Source organism: Aphelocoma coerulescens, chromosome 1A, assembly GCF_041296385.1.
Source record: "Aphelocoma coerulescens isolate FSJ_1873_10779 chromosome 1A, UR_Acoe_1.0, whole genome shotgun sequence".
NCBI classification, from domain to species: Eukaryota; Metazoa; Chordata; class Aves; order Passeriformes; family Corvidae; genus Aphelocoma; species Aphelocoma coerulescens.
Window position 1 is genome coordinate 10,453,588 of NC_091014.1, and position 19,348 is coordinate 10,472,935.

Below are 19,348 nucleotides of genomic sequence, written 5' to 3' on the forward strand. Positions count from 1 at the left end.
AGTTTTAGAGAACAAGCATCGACCCATTTGTTTTAAGATGTGGCCTTGAAGCCCTACCCATTAGGGAGACTGATGGCCCAAACCAACACAACTCATTTGAGAGGAAATGCTGTAGTGGATAAGCAGGGTACAGATTTAACATCTTACTTTCTCTTTTAAAATGTTTTAGGCCTGTGTTGTATTAAATTTTAAGACAGATAAATAAGACAATGACTTGTGTTCGTGAGAGGCACGCTTCCTTCATAGCCTGTGAAGTTAGTTGTACCTAGCTCAGGCGTATGATCAGGTGTTTCAAGTCAGGTAAGATCAATGTCCCACTGACATCAGTTCTCCTTTAGCTCAGGTGGCACTTGTACACTTGAAGAAGGGGAGATAGATTTACAGTTCTGTGGTTCTTTGTTCTTTTTTGTATTTTCCAGAAGAGAGACTGAGTAGCCTTCAAAAGTTGTCCTTCTAGCACTTTCAAATTATTTTTTCCCATCATCTTTTTTTTATTCAGTACTAAAGTGTGATCTGCCAAATTACCTATTTATAAAATTGAGTTGATTCCAAGTAAGATTATGGTGAGTCCAGGTATTAAATTAGAATATTTAATTTTTTCTGTCAAGGTTGGATGGTGAATACTACTAGACTACAGACGTAGAAACTTTAAATTTGCAGGTAAACAAACACTGATACCCACACAAAAAACATGTCAAATATTCTCTTTAGCCACTGTGGGCTGAACAGATCTGATTAACTTTAGTTGAAGTCTGCTATCTGCAATTCAAATAATCTTCTTTTTTTTCACAGGTTCTTCACAGGAACAATTTGATTACCTTAAAATTTTTTGTATCTTAATTTTAAGTCATCTGTTTAGGATGAACTTCAACAGACCTACCTTAAATCACAATGAATCTTTCAGAGTTCAGAAATGTTTTATGGGAAACACATAACTTCAAGATACCTGTCAGGATTTATTGGCATTTTTTTTCCAATGGCAATTATTGATGTGCATTGAAGCACATTAACAGTTTTTAAATGTTAACAGAGTCACCACTGTGCATCTCTTCTAGATGTGTATTGTGCAAGTCAGCAATGCTCTGTATCACATCGAGACTGGAGAGTGTTTATCATCCCTAAGTCTTGGGAGGGTAATAATAATTGTATTACATTTTTAGAAAGCTAACTGGAGTTTGTGCAAATTCTTTCTTTATCCCTGATATTTAGAATGGCCACATTGTCCCTATGTAGATTTTAAAAAAGGCCTTAAGTAAGAGTCATATTCATAGATGAGAAATGATCTATACATTTTTTTCTGCCACTTTTCTGGAACACCATAGAAGGCAGGAGTTTTTAACATTTATCATCAAACTTCTGGGACATTTCCTTTTCTACAAATATAAATTTGAATTTCCCCAAAATTAGTGTGGGCAGGGAGAAAGAGGAAATACAGATACTAAACCAGAGGTCAGTTTCTGGGCTTGTGTCTGGTTTGCTAAACAGTCTAAAATAAATCATAACTTCTCCAGTTACATTTGGACTATTCCACAGAATGCTGTAATGGTTCTTTTTCTTATGAGCATTGTGAATTAAAGTCTGAGCAGGACTCTAACATCCTGAAACAAGCAAACTGTCTAAATGCAGCGTCATCATCTGTGTAAGACAGAAGAAAGAATGGTGTAGTCTGAAAAAGGAAGACTATTTTAGAAAACATAAAGGAAGTCTGCAGAAACTGAGTTGATTTTATAATGAATTGCCTAGATCAGACAGAAAGGCTAAAGAAGAGAGAGAGAAATATTTATTTGCACCTTACCTGTTGTGGCACCAGATTTTCTGGGTTTTTTTTGCATCTGAACTCTGTAGATTAGCCTCATCTTTACTTATATCTGACATGGCATTTGCATAAATTGGCAAAGGTCTCAGTTTTAGTGAGGACACTTGTAAATCTCACCAGGTAAACGTGAGATTAAAATCAGATACTGCTTACCTATCTAACTGATCTGTGCTCAGAGTGATAAACTGTCAGCCATGAATGCTGGTCTAATTTATTCTTGAAAAAATGATTGTAAAAGGGATAGAAAATGGCAAATTCATAATGCCTTCTTGTCACATAGATTGTAATGAGAACAGAAAATATCACAAACTAATTTTTTTCTGGTGAAAATCATCAGGCTGTAATGAGAACAGAAAGTAGCACAAAATATGTACCACTTCTCTGAACTTCCTAAAATGCAATCTCTCTCTTGCCCTCAAATGGCATTTTCCAGGTTCTCTTGGTCTGCTCATTCTACAGCAGTTTTTTTTTGTTCTCTTAGCTGTTTCTAAGTGACTCATTAAAAATATGCACAGATTATAAAAATGTAATGGTGGTTGTGCAGTTTTTTCACAAGACATTTTAGAAATATTTTATGCCTTTCATCATTGTAAAAAAAAAAAAAAAAAATAAGATTATGACACTTTCCAGCTAAGCATGGAGAGTTTAAACTTAGTAGAATCAATCTGAGTTGGCTTGAGGAGGGTTGTGGGTGGTTTGGGGCAGCAAATATAAATTGCATTCACATTATTGAGTGGGATTTAAGAAAAGTAGCTTGAGTTTCAAATGATGCATATATTTTATATATATATTATATATTTATATGTAATATTATATTTTATATATAATATAATATATTTAATATGACTTTTAATAATTTCTAGAACTTAATTTTAGTCTTTTATCTACTTACAGTCTTTTTATTAAGACTGAGCATGATATATTTTATTATCTCCAGAAATTCTGGCAACTTGGTGAGTAAATTTCCTAATTAGTGGCACAAAAGACTATTAAGCGCACATGCTCTGGATAGTCCTTTCGAAAAAAAAGGTTTTATTTTCTGACATATTGATTAAAACAGATTCATATTAAAAAGAAGCTCTTAAAAAATTATATTTTGGCTCTGTAATTCTGCAATAATTTTTTAAACCTGCTTTTGCAGACAGAGTCTTTTTACAGTAGATCAACGATGACATGTTTTTCAATTCAAACTGTCAAATATACAACTTCCTAGAGAGTTCATCAGGTTTTAGAGAGGATGCTCTAAAGGCAGATTAGCTGGTCCTACAGACAAACATTTTTCTTTAAGTGTGTTTTTACCATACTTACTGCTGTTATATAACACAAAGTAGTTACCAAATCATGATAAATAGAGCAGCACTCATTTTCTCTTTTTTAAATCTTTTTTTTTTTTTTTTCTGAGAAGGATCGTTATTGATGAAATTCCATTATTGGTGGAATGTCTTCTTTGTAAACTTGTAACCACCTGAGTCCTCTGGGTTTTGTTGTGCTTCTTCCTCCAGCAGTTGAATTTCCCAGTTCTTTTCAGAGATGCCTTTTTGTGAGCATTCATCCTGGCAAGCCTTGCGCTGTGGTACAGTCTGTTTTCCACTGCTTTTGACTTTTGCTGGTTTATTCAGTTTTTGTTAAACTCTTAAACCATTTCCTGCTTTTATTGGTTTTTCTGCTTTTTAAATCAGTTCATTTGGTTTGTTGATTTAATTAAGGGACTGCTTTTACGTAAAATCAGACAAAAACAGGCTTACTTCTTCTCTGTCTTCATGTGTTCAGCACAGTTAATTCTGCAATTTCCTAGATAAAATTTTGTCATCAAATACTCAATTTTTTTTCAGATATGGCTTTGTTTTTGTACTTGCATGATCAACCTTGTCAGTTAAATTCATTAATGATTATTGACAGAAGTACTACTCCCATAAGTAATTTCTAAGGAATGTTTTGGCAATATTATGCACCATCTACAAATTAGTTCTGTAAGATGCAATGTCCCATGAAGAATTTATTGGGCAAATACTCTATTATAAAGAGAGAACTGAAAAGACCTGGTGCCATCTGAGTGAGCTACAGATTTATAATACATTCTAGTTGTAATGTACATTTTTAACTATGATGGAAAAGTAGCTAATGAAGCATTAAAGGATAATGTTTTTTCTAAGTGCCAATGTGGCATAATCAGGGAGATTGAGCAAAATCTTAATAAATGAATGAACCAAGATAAAATGGATCTGTCAGATTGGTCACACAGGTAAATGTTCAATTCACAGTAAGATTTCTTACACAAACTAAAAATGGCAAATTATATGAATCTAGGTAGGCATTTTGGGTATGATTTTCCTTCTTAAAAATCACTATGGAATGAACAGTCAGCTGAATTAGTATTCGGACTTTTTTCTTTTTTTTTTTTCAGATACCAGTGTAATATAAACACTTTTTTTTGTTGCAATTATTTTTTTTTAAATTGGCTGACACGATTCTAAATTTATACTACATCATATCTGAAAATGTAGCAGTAGAAACTCAAGATTTTTTGAAAAAAAAGTTTGCTTAGTTGTTTGTGCAGAATAATTAAAATGATGGCACCCAAGTGCCATTTTAAAGAAAAAAGATTATTTCTGAAGTACTGGGTTTATATTAAATGCAGATGATTGGAGGACGTGATTTTAACTGCTTTGATGTACAAAAACATTCAGTTCTGCACACTGGAAACTGCTTCCAGATCTGCCCTTGAAGACAGATGTGAACTTTCCACTTCATTGCCTAGAGATGTTTTTTTGAAGAGAGCTCAATAAATGGTTCATTTTACAAGCAGACTGCGTATTATTCTGGTGTCAAAGGCTTGGGAATTGATTACATGGACTATAATACAGATGTGATAATTTCTGTTGTGTTTTAGGATGCAATTTGAATTCTCTGTGCCATACATCTGGAGTTATGATCTCTGTAATACACTCTTCATGCATTTATATCTGCAGCTCTCCATAACCCATGTTGACAAAGATTCTTGCTTTCTAGGGTTATTCAAAATTTCTATCAAATTACAGTATAGTTGATTTTTTTGTTTTTACTCAGGCAGGTGTATATTTTACTAAAAGGTTTGGTTGAAAAATATGATTGAAAAAAATAGTATGTAAATGAGAATTTCTAATTTAAGCTATGTAGTTGCATAAACTTTGAGTAAGTTTCAATTCTAAAGAGGTCTTTCTTTAGAAGAAAAAAAACAAATTATATCCTGGTTTTCTAAATTATGAATGAAGGTGGCAATGAAGTAGCTAAATTGTTCAGGTGTCACAAAGTCAAGAATTAAAAAATTATTTTGAATAGTTTTACCAAAAGGCTGTTGTGGTTTTTTTGCTTTGTTCTGGTTTTGGGGTTTTTTTTGGCAGTGGAGATGGGTATTTTTGCTTTGATTGGTTAGGGTGGGTTTTGTTGGTTGGTTGGCTGGATGGCTTGGTTTATTTCATACATTTTTGGGGGGGGTTGTTGAAATTGTGATAATTTTAGAAAAATAAGGAGATTTAGAGATCACCAACAAAATCCCTTCCACTGTTTTGTTTTGGGACGTTTGGGTTTTTTTGTAAAATGCTATTTCATTGGGTTTAGACCATTCCTTATATGAGTATCCTGAGGTGAGTGGAGGGGTTATAAACAGCAGAAAACAGTCTCTGAAGAAGAATAAAAGAACAATAAAAGTGGTTGTAACATTTTGTGGAGGTGCTACCTGAGTAAGACCCTCACTTTACTTTAATCATCAGAATTCCATTGGCCATGTATGGGCTTTCATAGCCTAGAGAACAAAGATGAACACAATTTTTCATTTACAATCTTTTTCCAGCAAAAAAAAAAAAAAATGCTCTTCAACTTCTTTTCCATCTCCTTTTTTTTTCTCTTTGCCCCCTGCCACCCCCATAAGAATGGAGAGAAGAAAGGAAGAAAGAAAGTAATACAAAACTTTTGAAGGAGGAAGTTTAGGGCTTTGGGGTGGGCTTTTTGGGAGTTATTTTGCTTTGGTTTTTTTTTGTTTTGTTTTTTGTTTTTTGTTTTTTGTTTTTTTTTTTTAACTTTTCATTTTTCATCAAACCACTGAGAGCTATTGACTTCTCTGTCATTTTTACCTCCAGATGTTTGTTCTTGACTTATGAGAGAACATACAATTAAATTAATTAGAAGCTGACAGTAGTATCACTCATCCTGGAAGACTGAGGATGAAATCATGTTATCTATGATGTAAACAGGTTCTTTAAAAGAGTGTTTCAACGATTGAGAAAATGATTCAAAATTAATTAATACTTGAAAATTGACTTTTAATGAGAAAATAAGATCTGTCTATTTTGAATAACAGCAACACATTTGACAACATAAAACTTCAAATGAATGTTGCTCTTATTTGTTTATTTTCTATTTATGTTAAGGGTTATTTTTTGGCATTTTGAGTTTTTAATAAGGCATAAAAATTTAGAATTCAGTCCAAGGTTTGGAGAATTAAAAATGTTTGTTTTTGTGACAGATGTTAGTATTTTGGGTGTAGAACTAAAGTGAGATATATGTTTGCTTCTGAAATGACAGAGTAAAAAAGAGCAGTTAACTTTGGAACCCAGTAACACTTTATATTAAAAGTATTTTAAAATCTTTCTAAAACTCTTCAATAATTTTCAATTTATCTAAAATTTTTACTAGGAACAGTTTAGCATCAAATACTCTTTTAAAACATGCTTCAAGACAGGCCATGCTTTCAAGATAAAAGTTAAGCTTCCATGTCCTGCTGACATTGTAAGGATGATACAAGTATTAACCACAAGAATAAGGTTTTTCAAACCTGACATAAGGTAGAAGAATATTAAGCATGAATACATTGTGTATAATAGTATATAATAATACAATAAATTATGTGTATAATGTGTATATATGTGTAAATTATGTGTATAATAATAATAATACAATAAATACAAATAGAAAATGTGTGATTTCAAAGTAGAGCCATATTTATTATCTTTTTAGCATTATTGTTGCAGAGTTCTATGTAGTTTAGACCAAAAGACAAAGTAACTGTGATACTTGTTGCCAAAAGGGACTGAGTCCCACTTACACCCATTTACAGTTCAGCTACATGTTGTGGGAAAGTGCTGAGCTTGTATCACATGCATCTTGGTCTTGCATCACTTCCTTTAAAGATTATATCTTTAAAGCTTTAGTGTGCTTCTTTAGAAAGATAAGTATAATTAAAATTCATATTATCTCTAGGTTTTTTTTGTATTTTTATGCCAACACATAAAAAAAATTCAATGGATAGAGAAATTATTGGAACGATAATCTTTGAAGAGAGAGAAGTTTCCACCCCATAAATTTGATTATCTTTCTAAGAAATGCTGAAAGGTTGAGAATAGAAAACTCTGGTGAAACTAGAAGGATGTTGGCATTAAAGAACAAAATCTGTTGAGAATAATGGCCCCTTCTGGATGTAAAACTCCATGAATATAGTGAGTAAGTTTGTTTGGCTTCCTGTGTGCTGCATACATGTGTATGTGTGTAGATGTCTGTCTGTGTATCACTCATGCATACATGACTGTAAAATTATGGATTTGCCCTTTTCATGAAAAATTTTTGAAGATAGGCATCCTCTGTCTTCTCATCAAGGGGAAATTCTGAATCAGATAAACTGTATAAGTAATTGTGTAATTAGTATTAAACCTGAGCTGAGTAGTTGCTTTGAGAGGATTCTTCTTCCTTCTCAAGATAGCAAAACGAAGTGAAAGTGTGACTAAGGAATGCAAGGAGATAATTTTGGAGGCACTTCATTTCATGCTATCTGTGTAGGTTTTTTTTTCCCACTTTGTAGTCATTAAAGCAGTACTGTGTGTATTTTGAGACGTGAAGAACTTAATTTTAGAAGGGTAAACCAAATAATTTTCAAGTGTAATGTGCCTATTTCTTGCACTGCAAGTCCATTGGGAAATGGAGTACTCCTGCTGTAGTTCAATTCAATATTTTGGGGGCTTGCCCTTACTTCCAAGGATCTATGACAGATGTATTGACACTAATGAGACAGAAAAATAAAGTCTCCACATTTCACAGTTTGTTTTTTTTTTCTTTTTCCTAGCAGTTAAGATCTGCCTTTTCCTCTAATATTTTGTATTTATATTGAGAGTTAGCAGTAGTTTTGTTCTGGGCAGATTTACATGGGTTTAGATTATTTGGTATTTTCTTTGCATAATTTTATGGTGTTTCTTGAAAGTAAACTCAAGCTTCTTATGTGTGTGATTGCTGGAGTATATAGGATTTATTTGCACATTAAACACCAAGAAAACATCCTCTGTAAGTCATACTGTAGCATTACAGTATGTGATGCTTTTAAACAGATTGTACTCATGTTTCTGTACGAAATATTGAGAAGAATTTTTAATGAATATTAGTCTGAAGTTTCCCAAGAAAAGTGTTTTATTTTTAATTCTTCTTGTGCATAATTGCCAAACTATGGGAGAACACAGCATGCTCCCCTTTTCTGAGTTACAATTTTTGACAGGATTTTCTCGCTGACTAAATGGCATATTCCTTTTTAAGACAATCTTTCCAATATTTTCCATCGTGTGGTGGCACAAGGGCAGAATTGTAGGCAGGAAAGTGCAAGGTCAAAACAATGAGCAGGATATACAGAAAAGATTATTGTCACTTAAAGCATGTCACCACAGTCTTCCTGAGAGTTGATCATCAGAAACCTCGAAGGAGGATGAAGCCAAGAGACTAAAAATCTTGTTGCTTCCTTCTGCACCTGCACCTCATCTCTGCCTTTGCCTTTCCCTAGACTTTGTACTGCATTGCCTCAAAGCTTGGGAATTTGCCTCTTATCAGTGAAAGTGGCCACACCTAGTGATAAAATTTTATTCTGCCCCATATGTTGCAAAACCAGGCAGTGACTGTTTCTGTGCTCTGATGCTCTGCCATCTCTGCACACTGCCCGTGGCAGGGAGGCCTGTATGGTTTCCACCTCTTCATTGTGGGTGTTAAGGAGAGATGTCCATTGGGAAGAGTTCAAGAAGCTGCTGGAAGGCCTGTGTGCTTCTCAGCTTGTACCATATCACACAAAGCCATGGTCATTCTGCACAGATGCCATATATATTTCCTTTGTTTACTTCTTTTATCTCGTTACTGCTCTGGCAGCTTCCAGTGTATCAGAAAATGATTACATGCAAACTTCTTACTGTATCTGTAGCTAATGATTAATATTACTTTCCAAAGCCAGGTAAGGGACTTTCCTTCACTTTCTTCTGGATCTGTGTTCTCTTCCTCGAGAAGAGTGTGTTTTCTTGACTATGAATTATCCTCCATTTTTCTGTCTGCTTGTTTCTTTGCCTGTCCCCCTCATATTCAGGCACCTAAAGGATTCCGATATCATTCACATGACACTGAATGCAAACATTATACATAAATCACTGCTAATAAACTGAAATGATAAAGTCATGTAAAATAAACATAAGTGATAAAACAGATATGTACACTGTGATTCTGATTAAAAAGATGAAGAGACAAACTGAAAAGTGGGAGTCAGTGGAAGTGTCTTCAGCTATTTAGAGCTTTCAAATATCAAACCATTTATTTAAGTATCAGATTACAGATTTAGGTCCTTTCTTCAGGCTACTATTTTAAGAAAGATTTATCATTGGGCTTTACTGTAGGGTCTGAGAAAATCTCAGATTCATCCTTGAAGTGAGGTCTGTGTGGAGCACAGTTTGCTGCAGGCTCTCTCCCTAATCAGGAGCAGATACAACAGTCAGACCACCAACACTGTTCATATCTGGGGAGAACATCCCATAGTCTGCTGAATGAATTTGAGTAGCCAGGGCCATAACTTTAGCTCCTCAGTACAGTATTTAAAATTCAGGTTAGATGAGACTGGATGGAGCTAGGAGTTAAAAAAAAAATGAAATTAAAGAATCTCCTTTATTCTTTAAGTATTGACATCTTTGTTTGTAGCATTTTACTTGAAGCATGCAGATCCCTCTTCTTAAAACAATTAATGCATTAGTAGATAAAATGGGGACAAAAGACAGACATATTTCAATCTGTCTTAGCAGAGATTTTTGGTTTTGCAAAGCATATTGTTGGGTTGAACTGTACATGTTAGTTTTAGGATTATCTGATTTGCAAGAGCAAACAAAATGCAAAAGTGACTTTTCAGGGCAATGATATGTATCAGTTGCCTCTGTATTTTATTGGGGATGACCAAAATAAAAAGTTTTTACTTTTAAGTTTAAGGTGTTTGTATATATGACCCGTTAAGGTTCAGATAGAAATGTTGCATTTGTAGTTTATAACTAAATATATATAATGACATCTAATAAAAAGAACAGTTCCCCTTTTTGCTACAGAGCCTAGTTTCATAGCTAAACTCTTGTTTTTGAACAAAAACAATTTTCTCTAGACTGTCTGTAAAAGGTCAGCCCTGAACACAGAATTGAATAGACCACAAACTCTTCAGGGGATGGTGTTGTTTGTTGTTTTAGTGCCATCTGTGACACTAGACATTTTGTCAGTTCAGAACAAATAATAGCGATGATGCGATGGGAATACTCACGTATTCTGCTGACCAGTTGTGTGGGGAATAGTGATTCAGCTTCTGGGAGGCACAGAAAACAGTTACTCTTTGAGACTGTTGTAATAAAGGGTACAAAGGAGCACAGTGAGGCGTCTCAACATCTACATATAGCCAGAAAGGATTACAGTAGCCTAATATTTTTAAAGCTCTGACTAAACTGGTTTATAAAATAACTATTTAATAAAACTGTATTTTTAACCATAAAATTATGACTTCAGACACTAACACAACCTTGGATTTCTTTGGTCTATATGATCTACAGAGATCTTTAAGAACTACAATTCTATCAAAGCAAGTTAATAATAGCATCAGTGGAGGTCATATGCTGCTATTCATTAATGTACAGCAGCGTGGTCATTTGTCACGTATGCAAGCAAACTGAAATTCTTCAGTCATTTAATTGGGAATCTCCTTAAAAGAACCTGTGAAAGAGAATGTCACTGCAACAATGTTCATCTGACTCTGATTGTCAGATATACACTGAAATATGTTTATGAACGTAACTGTTATCTTCTTATCCTGCAAGTAAATTCTCTACCTGCAGTGGCTTTTATGAGTGAAATGAGATTCCAAAATAAAGCTGAAACCACTCTGAGATTGGTCCTGAGATTCAGGACTTTGGAGATGAGAAGACTGCTTAATGAAAAGATTCTACTGTCATTTATTTGTAAGAACAGTAAGCTGATTTTCATGTGTATTTCACTGTAAAAATCAATATTAAAAATATCTTAAATGCTTAATAAACAAAAGATTGGCCTTTGAATGATGCCCATATCCACTTTATTGTTTTTTCTTTCACTGAGGTTGTTTTTGCCATGGTAACAGAAGAAGTGGTCACTAGGGGTAGTAAAGTAAAGCTTGATGGGAATTTCTTTGTGTAAGCCTGAGGAGGAAGGGTCATGCCTTTGTTTTGGGCAACAGCACCCCTAGAGCTAAACCTGCCAATACAAAGGAGGACTTTTAGTCATCTTGTTATAATGATGCATAAAAAGAAGCAACAAACATATTACAGTGCAGGTAGATGCAGAGTAAAAACAAATACAGTGATGTTCCCCCTCCTCAATAAAAAAAAAAGTTATTTTTCCACAGCTTTCATTCTTTTGCATCTGTGATGGTGTATATATACGCCAGGGGTACGTTCTATTATTCTATTATTGACAGCATAATTCTAAGCCTCTAAGGGACTTCAGCAAAATAACTAAGGGAAACTAAAGTACACACAGACACTATACACATAAAAATCTCATTATTTATTAAATTTAATTGCTAAAATAAAAATTCCCATCCAGTAGAACGGTTGCTGAAAATACACAAAATTTGAGCTTTTTCTGAGTGTGCTAAGATGTATCTTGAAGTAAGGTAAGGGTATACACAGTTCAGAATTGCCATCACTTGAAGAAGTAGGTCATCTTTGTGTTGTCATATTCTGTATTTCATCTGTATGTAATTGAGTGAAATATTCAGCAGTCCCAACCCTATTAAAGTTAAGGAGCAGATAATTCCTGACACATGGGAGAAACACCGATTCCTCTGTATTTTACTGGTACTCTGCTGCAGTATTTACGACTCTCTTCATTTATTGCTTGGTGGGAAGAAAAAGAGATCATTTCATAGTTGTGATGGTTTATAAGTAAACATATCAATTAGTAACAATAATGAGAGGCTGAGATAACTTGGTCTTCCTCAATCACATACTGAAACTCTTTATCTAAGAAAAAGATAAAAGATGGTATTTTGTTTTGCATTGTTCAGATAACAATCTCATCTTGATTGCAACTTCAGCAAATAAAAAAACCATTCTTAAACTAAAAAGGTAATCCATTCCTCCTGTTGCCAAACTTCTTAATTCTGCAGGGATTTTTACTAATTGGTTTTTTTTTTTTTTTTTTCTAATTTGATGCTTTAAATTCATCTGAACCAGTTTTTGGGGATTTCTATGATCTTTCTTTGGTGGCCAAAGGACACCTTGATGTTTAAAGTAAACTAAATTCTGTGAATGTATTTAACGCTAATGATACAATGCATTCTGCTCACGAGTGCTATTACAGAAATGCAGTTTTAAAAACTGGTAGGATTTCATGAATCATTGAGTGATTTTGTTGGCAGTCGCATCATATATTGAAATTAACTGTGTTTCTCTGTACCACACTCGTATTGTATTCTAAACTTCAAATCACTAATGGCAAGGAAGGTCTTCTAATTTCAAAGCTAAATTTGTCCATGGACAATTAATATCCATTTGGTTTGCAGCCAATATACCTTTCCTCCCATATAAGTCATACTTGTGGGATTCGTTTCCCTAGGTTAAATTAGCCAAATTTTTCTAACCTTTTTCAAAGAATCAGCCATCTGACTAAGCATTTGTTTGCACATCATTTCTCCACTTGGGGTGAAATCCAAAAATATGTTTAAGTTCCTAAGTGACATTTTAGACAAAATTTATGTCTAAATTCAGGAGAATGAGCCTGGAAAACTGCCTGTGACCTCCACAGACACTGTATCTGTGAAAACCTTTCTGAATTTTTTCTAATTCTGGATGCCATAGAGGCTCCACTGTAGACCCTGTCTCTGCCAAACTGGCTGCTTTTAGACAGTTACCTCCTGACTGCCTACCACTGTTTGAATAGAGAAAGTGTGGGATTTCAGTGTTTTATTTTTGTATTTTTTTCTTCTGCCAGATCTACTGTCTGATTTGGTGGTCATGCTCTGAATATTTATGTTTCTCTATGCAACATCGATGGTAACTTTTTTAGATGTAGGTCTAGCAATTTGAATATTTCCCCTAGAGGTAGGAGATCTTAGTCCTCAGTTTGTGTGGGATTTGAATTTGTAGATCACACATCCCAAAGAAATGCTGAGGCCAGCATTCCCTTTCTAGATGGGAATGTAGGCTTCCCTCTCTGCACTCTTGTTCAGGCAATGTTTACCACAGGCAGAGGGACACAGCAAGGAAGATGTACACACTTGATGACTACAGAGTGATTTGTGGATGGATACACACAGCAGACAGATAGCAATGAAGAGTTGTTAATATTAAAATACTCACCACCTCAGTGAGGCCCTTGGATGGTGTCTGCTGGCCAGACAGTCACCAGTCAGGTCAGCAAGCATCATCTTCTCCACCTCCTTGGAACATACCAGGCAACCTTTGTGATTGCTGGGTTGTTACCATCTGCTTCTCAGTATTTTCCTTTTGACTTTGTACCTCTTCATGTCAGTATATTTTTTCCTGAATTTTTCTCCTTGCGACACTATGTGGTTTTACTATTTTCTATTTTTTTTTTTTACATTTTCTTACATCACCTGGCTTTCTCTAAAATACCATCTCAGCAGCCTTTTTCTCCATAAAAAGTGAGCTGAGGACTCTCAGCTGTGCTGTACCAGCCTAGGCCTTGAATCAGACACCTGAACCTCTGAGCTGAGTCTTTCAAGAGTTCCTTCACTCCTTTTGTTTACAGAAAGGGCCATTCTGTAACAAGCAGGGCAGAGCTCTTGGTTGATGACTGAAAAACAGACATTCACAGTGAATGTTAGATGTCTGCCCTTTTCATAATGACATTTGTTTATTACAAAATTGAGTGAGGAGAACATTGTCACAGAGCTACTTTGTTCTGCCCAGCAATATTGGGTTGTAAGGTTTGCTGAAAAAATAGGGAGAGAGCCATGGATTCAGAGTATTAAAGAACTTGTATCACTTGTAGTGCCAATCATAGTGTCTACTGCCAATTCAGGAACCAAAGGGTGTGAAGAATTCTGTAAAGAACTAAGAAGTTTTATCTAGTGGAGATTGCTAAAAGAAGATGATGTCCATTTCCCAAGTCCTAATAAATTTGGGTTGACAAGCTAACTGAAGAGATAGCCTCAGGGAAAAGCTTGCATTCAGGGCATGAGGTTAACTGAGGAAAAGACAAGTCTAAAACTGAGGCATATGACTTCATGGTACAAAATTTGATTTTACAGAGAACCATTCTGACAGAGAATCAGGAGCTAGAGGCCTGGTACTATAAGAAGATTTTTGTAGGCTCTTTTGTGATCAAATTCCACATGATAATAAAAAAAACAGTATATGAAACTCTTATAGCTTTGGGGGTAGTATTTGCAATGCCTATGCAGCAGCACTGAAAGATAAACTGGTAAATAGATACATATATTGAAAAACTCCAAGAGGACAATGGCAAGGTTCATTAAATCACTGGACAATTCCAGCTTATTTCCCTGCTATCACACTCATCAGTATGGTAGGGAGGCAAGACTGGAGGTTCCATCTTTTGACAAAAATTAGTGCATTTGCCTATCTGCTTATCATCACATTCCTTTTCTCATGTTGTCATTACTTTCCTTTTTAAGAGATCTATCATGTGCTCAGCACGAAGCTTAGTCCCTGAGTTGCAGAAATTTACTCCAGGGAAAAGATACTAAATAGGGACAGTGAGCAATGGAAACAGTGACTGGGTAACTGTTTTGGGTTTTAAACGCTTAATACTGTTACTAAAGTTGCTAAAGTTGTTATAGGCAGTTCAAAGAACTGAGTCTATGAATTATTTAAATGAGGGAAAGGGAAGTGACGATGAATCTGAGAAGGAGCAAATGTATGAGCAGTGCATAAGCTGCAGCTGAGAGGTGCTAGATGGGATCTGTATAATCAGCAGAGCTAGGAGAAGAGCCAGTGTAGATAGAAAAGAAACAAACATAGAGACCCTAGAAACTGGATATGGATATAGGTCAAACAAATGATACTACAAAAAGAACATGAATTTAAAGTATAGATTAACATGTTCATAAAGAATATCTATATAGAAGCAATTTTTTGAACCATGGATTATTTCATGGCAGAAGCCACTTCATTATGTTTTGATGTAATTAAAGATGGCTAAGGCTAGATTCTGAGAGGCTTAATACATTTAAGTACTGTCTTATTCTCATGCCATGTGCTGACTGAAGCTATTCTACCACAAATAATAATGGCATTATTTCTGCTCAAATTGTGAAATGAGCATTTTTCAGGCTGAATGGATTAAGCAAAATCTGCCCCATTTTTGTGGGTTTAAAATCTTCTGGGCCCTCCAATAAGTTTTAAAAAATTACTATGACAATTATTTCACCAACTTTGTACATTGATCTTCACAAACTTAATGAGAAAACAATCAAAGCTACTATGTAATTGGATCTTTTTTCAGTAGTCTATTTATGCTAAATGTTATCTGGTATTTTTAGTCCATTGCAGACTTCTAATAATAATATCATGATTTTCTGTGGGGCAAATTTGTTTCCTGGAGCATTGCTTCTATTTTCAGTTTATAAAAGACAGTGCACAAGATATTTATGGCTTCCAATACTGTTTTCTAGGAAAAGAGAGGAAACTATCATAAGAATTCCATAAAACCCCATCTAAAATTAATATCTTCAAGAAAAATTAGTTATATTTTGCACATTCATTAAAAAAATTATATTTATATTATAAGTTTATAATTAAGATATATATGTATATATCTTAATTAGTGCTTCCCAAACAAGTTATGTGTAGTTGGAACACTTTAAGTCCTATGGAGGAGGATAGTAGGTCCTGGAGGATTATGTTTAAATTCTTTTTTCAACAGAGAAACTAAGCCTAAATTATATTTAATAGTCTGATACAGAGCCACATTCAGTTTGGAATTGCAAAGGATGTAGTAACTGTTAGGGGAGACAGCTGATTCAGCTGATAAACAGCATTTACTGGGACAATATTATCAGGTACTATTAATAAATATTTTTTGCGTCAATTACTAGGACTCACTAGTTAGGTCATTTCTAAAAAATTAGAATAATAAATACACAAGGCAGTTGTTTGATGACCTCAATGATAATGCATGCATTCTTACTTTGCCTGAAAGAAGATTTGTCAGAAAATTTTATATATTAAATAGTCTCTCCTTAGTTGCATTTCCATAAAACTAGCCCATATGAGCTTTTCTTAAGATTTTTGTCATATCATCTGTTTCTTGTAATTTATATATCACTTATAAAAATAGCTGATCAGCTATTTTAAATGTAGATTTTAATGTACAGTATGGACCTCTTATCCACCAGTGAAGCTCATTTTGCATTAGTGAAGTAAACCTTCATTAGCTGTTCTAGTATCCAGAAGAGTCTGGGCTTTTTCTTTCCTTTCAGTATCCTTCTGTGTTTAAAATTTTCTTTTGCTATTTTAAAGGTACTATAAACCAAATCCCACTGGAAACAGTGTGATTATTTCTCTCATATAGTAGCTAGGCAACTGGCAATGAGATCTTTTGCACAGATAGAAGCACTTGTCCTTTTTCTGATTTTCTGGGAAGAAGAGTAAAAGAAGCCAGTGTGCAGCTGGGATTTAGCAGTAAAGTGAGCAGAGAGGTGATCTTCCTGTTGAGTTACAGCCATAATAAATTTATACACTGCTACCTATACAAAACTTCAAGGGGGGATTTCTGAAGAGTAACACAGAGAGTCATGAGTGCCAGTTGGTCCCCTTTTTCTCAGATTTGCAAAATTATAGGGACCTATTTATAGATCATAGAGGCTTTAGAAAGAAATATATGTTAGAAATACGTAAGCAAACATTGTACATATAGGTCATCAATACTTTGGAAAAATGTCATTGCTGTTAGTTTTTACAGTGTCTTTTTCTATTTATTCAGCTAGGCTTTCTGGAATCTGACATGCTCCGTCTCTGGAATGGTGCTATGGATCTTCCTGCAAGGGCAGGAAAGAAAGAGAATAACTTACCAGTATGCATAGCATTCAGATTGAAAGAATTCAACTGTATCAGCTGCAAACACTGTATGATTTTATTGTTACTTTTTCAAATAAGTAACTTCATATGTTTGTTGTATCACAGGTACAGGAATGGCTGTGCTTAAACTGCCAGACCCAAAGGGCAATGTCAGGACAACTTGGAGATATGGGCAAGGTGCCACTTCCGAAAACAGGCCCTTCACAACCAACATCCAAACCACCTGCTCCTCCTCAAAAACAGCCTCTGCCTGCTGTCTCACATTCCCCTCAGAAGACTTCCACACCGCCTACTCCGGCAGCAGCAAAGCCGAAAGAAGAACCAGGCGTTCAGAAAGAAGCTCCAAAACTTCAGCAGGGGAGATTGGAAAAAACATTGTCAGCTGATAAAATCCAGCAAGGTGTTCAAAGGGAAGATGCAAAACCTAAGCAGGGAAAACTTGTCAAGACTCCCTCAGCTGATAAAATCCAGCGTGCTTCTCAGAAGGAAGACCCAAGGATTCAGCAAACAAGACTGACAAAGACAGCCTCCTATGACAGAGTTTTACATGAAGTTCAGAAGGAGGATGAAAAACTTCAAGAAGCAAAGCTGGCAAAAACATCCTCAGCTGATAAAATTTTACATGGAGTTCAGAAGGAAGACATAAAACTTCAAGAGACAAAATTGGCAAAGATACCCTCAGCTGACAAAATTTTGCAGGGAGTTCAGAAAGAAGATCCAAAACTCCAACAGATGAAAATGGCAAAGGCACTGTCAGCTGACAAAATCCAACCTGCAGTTCAGAAGGAAGATGCACAGCTTCAGGAGGTAAAATTGCCAAAAGCAGCTTCAGTTGATAAAATCCAACATGGAATTCAGAAAGAAGATATAAAACTTCAACATGAAAAAATTAAGAAAACTAGATCGGTGGATAAAATCCAAGAGGAAGATCAGAAAGAGGAAACAAAACTTCAGCGAGGGAAACTATCAAAGACACCTTCAGCAAATAAAATTCCTGCAACAACAACTGCAGACCAAAAGAAACCCCTAAGCACAGTGGAAGAAGATAAAGAAGCTGTGCCCCCAGAAAAGAGCACACCACATCCAGAAGACAAAAAAGAAGAAATTACAGCTGAGATTAAAGACCATGTTGCTAAACAGAAAGCAGAAGTTGAAGCACCTTATAAGGGACTGCAAGATAAGGAGCAAGAAGATGTTAAGAAAGAGGATTTGACAACTGGGATTTCACAAGAGGTTTTGAAAACTGAAAAAGCTCAGGAAGAAGAAATTCCTGTTCAAACAGCACCTCTGCCAAGAACCGACCATGTGGAAGCAGTGAGAGAAAAAATAGTAAGTGTTTTTCTCCCTCCCACAGTCCTTTTTCCCTTTCTCCAACTTAGAATCTGATCCTTACAGACCCTCTGCTTCCTGCTTTGGTGTTATTCTCTTTACAAGATAGTTCTAAGTGATAAAATCAATGACTCCCATTGAGTGAAAGTTTCACCAGTTAGTCTTATGATCTGCATGCACATTTCAAGACTTCTTGCCTGATTTTAAGTCTCCAGCAGTTAACCATTTGAAACTAAGGCAGAGCACCAGTTTAATAATTTTTCCAATATTTCAGATTTATATACCTTGATCTCTAGACTCTCCAGACTTTGAAGATTAATTGTTAAACTGGAGTATTTTTGTAGTTCTCAATCCCAAAAGGAAGTAATTTGAGAGGGTAAGGTGTACCATACTTTGCAATACCAAAATATAATATAAATTCCAGGAATACTTTGTGATGCCTGAACATGGCACATTAAAGAATGCAATTTTTACATCTTTTTCCTATTTAATTGGCTTATCTCATACAGACAAGTACTTTCATGTAGGGTTCTTGTGGGCTCTCAAGTCAGAGGAATGGGTGAGTTTATGATACCATGAACTAGAGGTCCTCATTTCTTAAATAAATGCTTTTGCTAGACATGAACTCACCAACAAGTCACTTTATCAGCTGAAGTGAATAACACGCACAATTTGTTGAGAAATGGAAAATTGAGGGGTTTTGTATCGCAGCACAAATTAGGTGCTGACTATTACATTATAAAAATAAGAGTAGGCTTAGGCAAAATCTTTAATCTTTGCCAGAATTATGTTTTCAAATAATCCCAGTCAAAAAGGTCAAGGGTTTGGCTGGCTTTTTTGTTTTGTATATTTCCTGATGGTAACCAAG

At 35.0% G+C, this 19,348-nt stretch overlaps 1 protein-coding gene across 1 annotated transcript in view; it reads left to right on the plus strand.

Moving 5' to 3' along the window:
• The window catches only part of PCLO (piccolo presynaptic cytomatrix protein), a 322,461-nt gene that overhangs the window by 122,302 nt on the left and 180,811 nt on the right, over positions 1 to 19,348 (plus strand). Inside the window, exons 4-5 of the mRNA XM_069035466.1 lie at positions 17,257 to 17,683; positions 17,759 to 18,480. Of these exons, the coding sequence (XP_068891567.1) occupies positions 17,257 to 17,683; positions 17,759 to 18,480 (1,149 nt within the window). The remainder of the gene's footprint in view (positions 1 to 17,256; positions 17,684 to 17,758; positions 18,481 to 19,348) is intronic.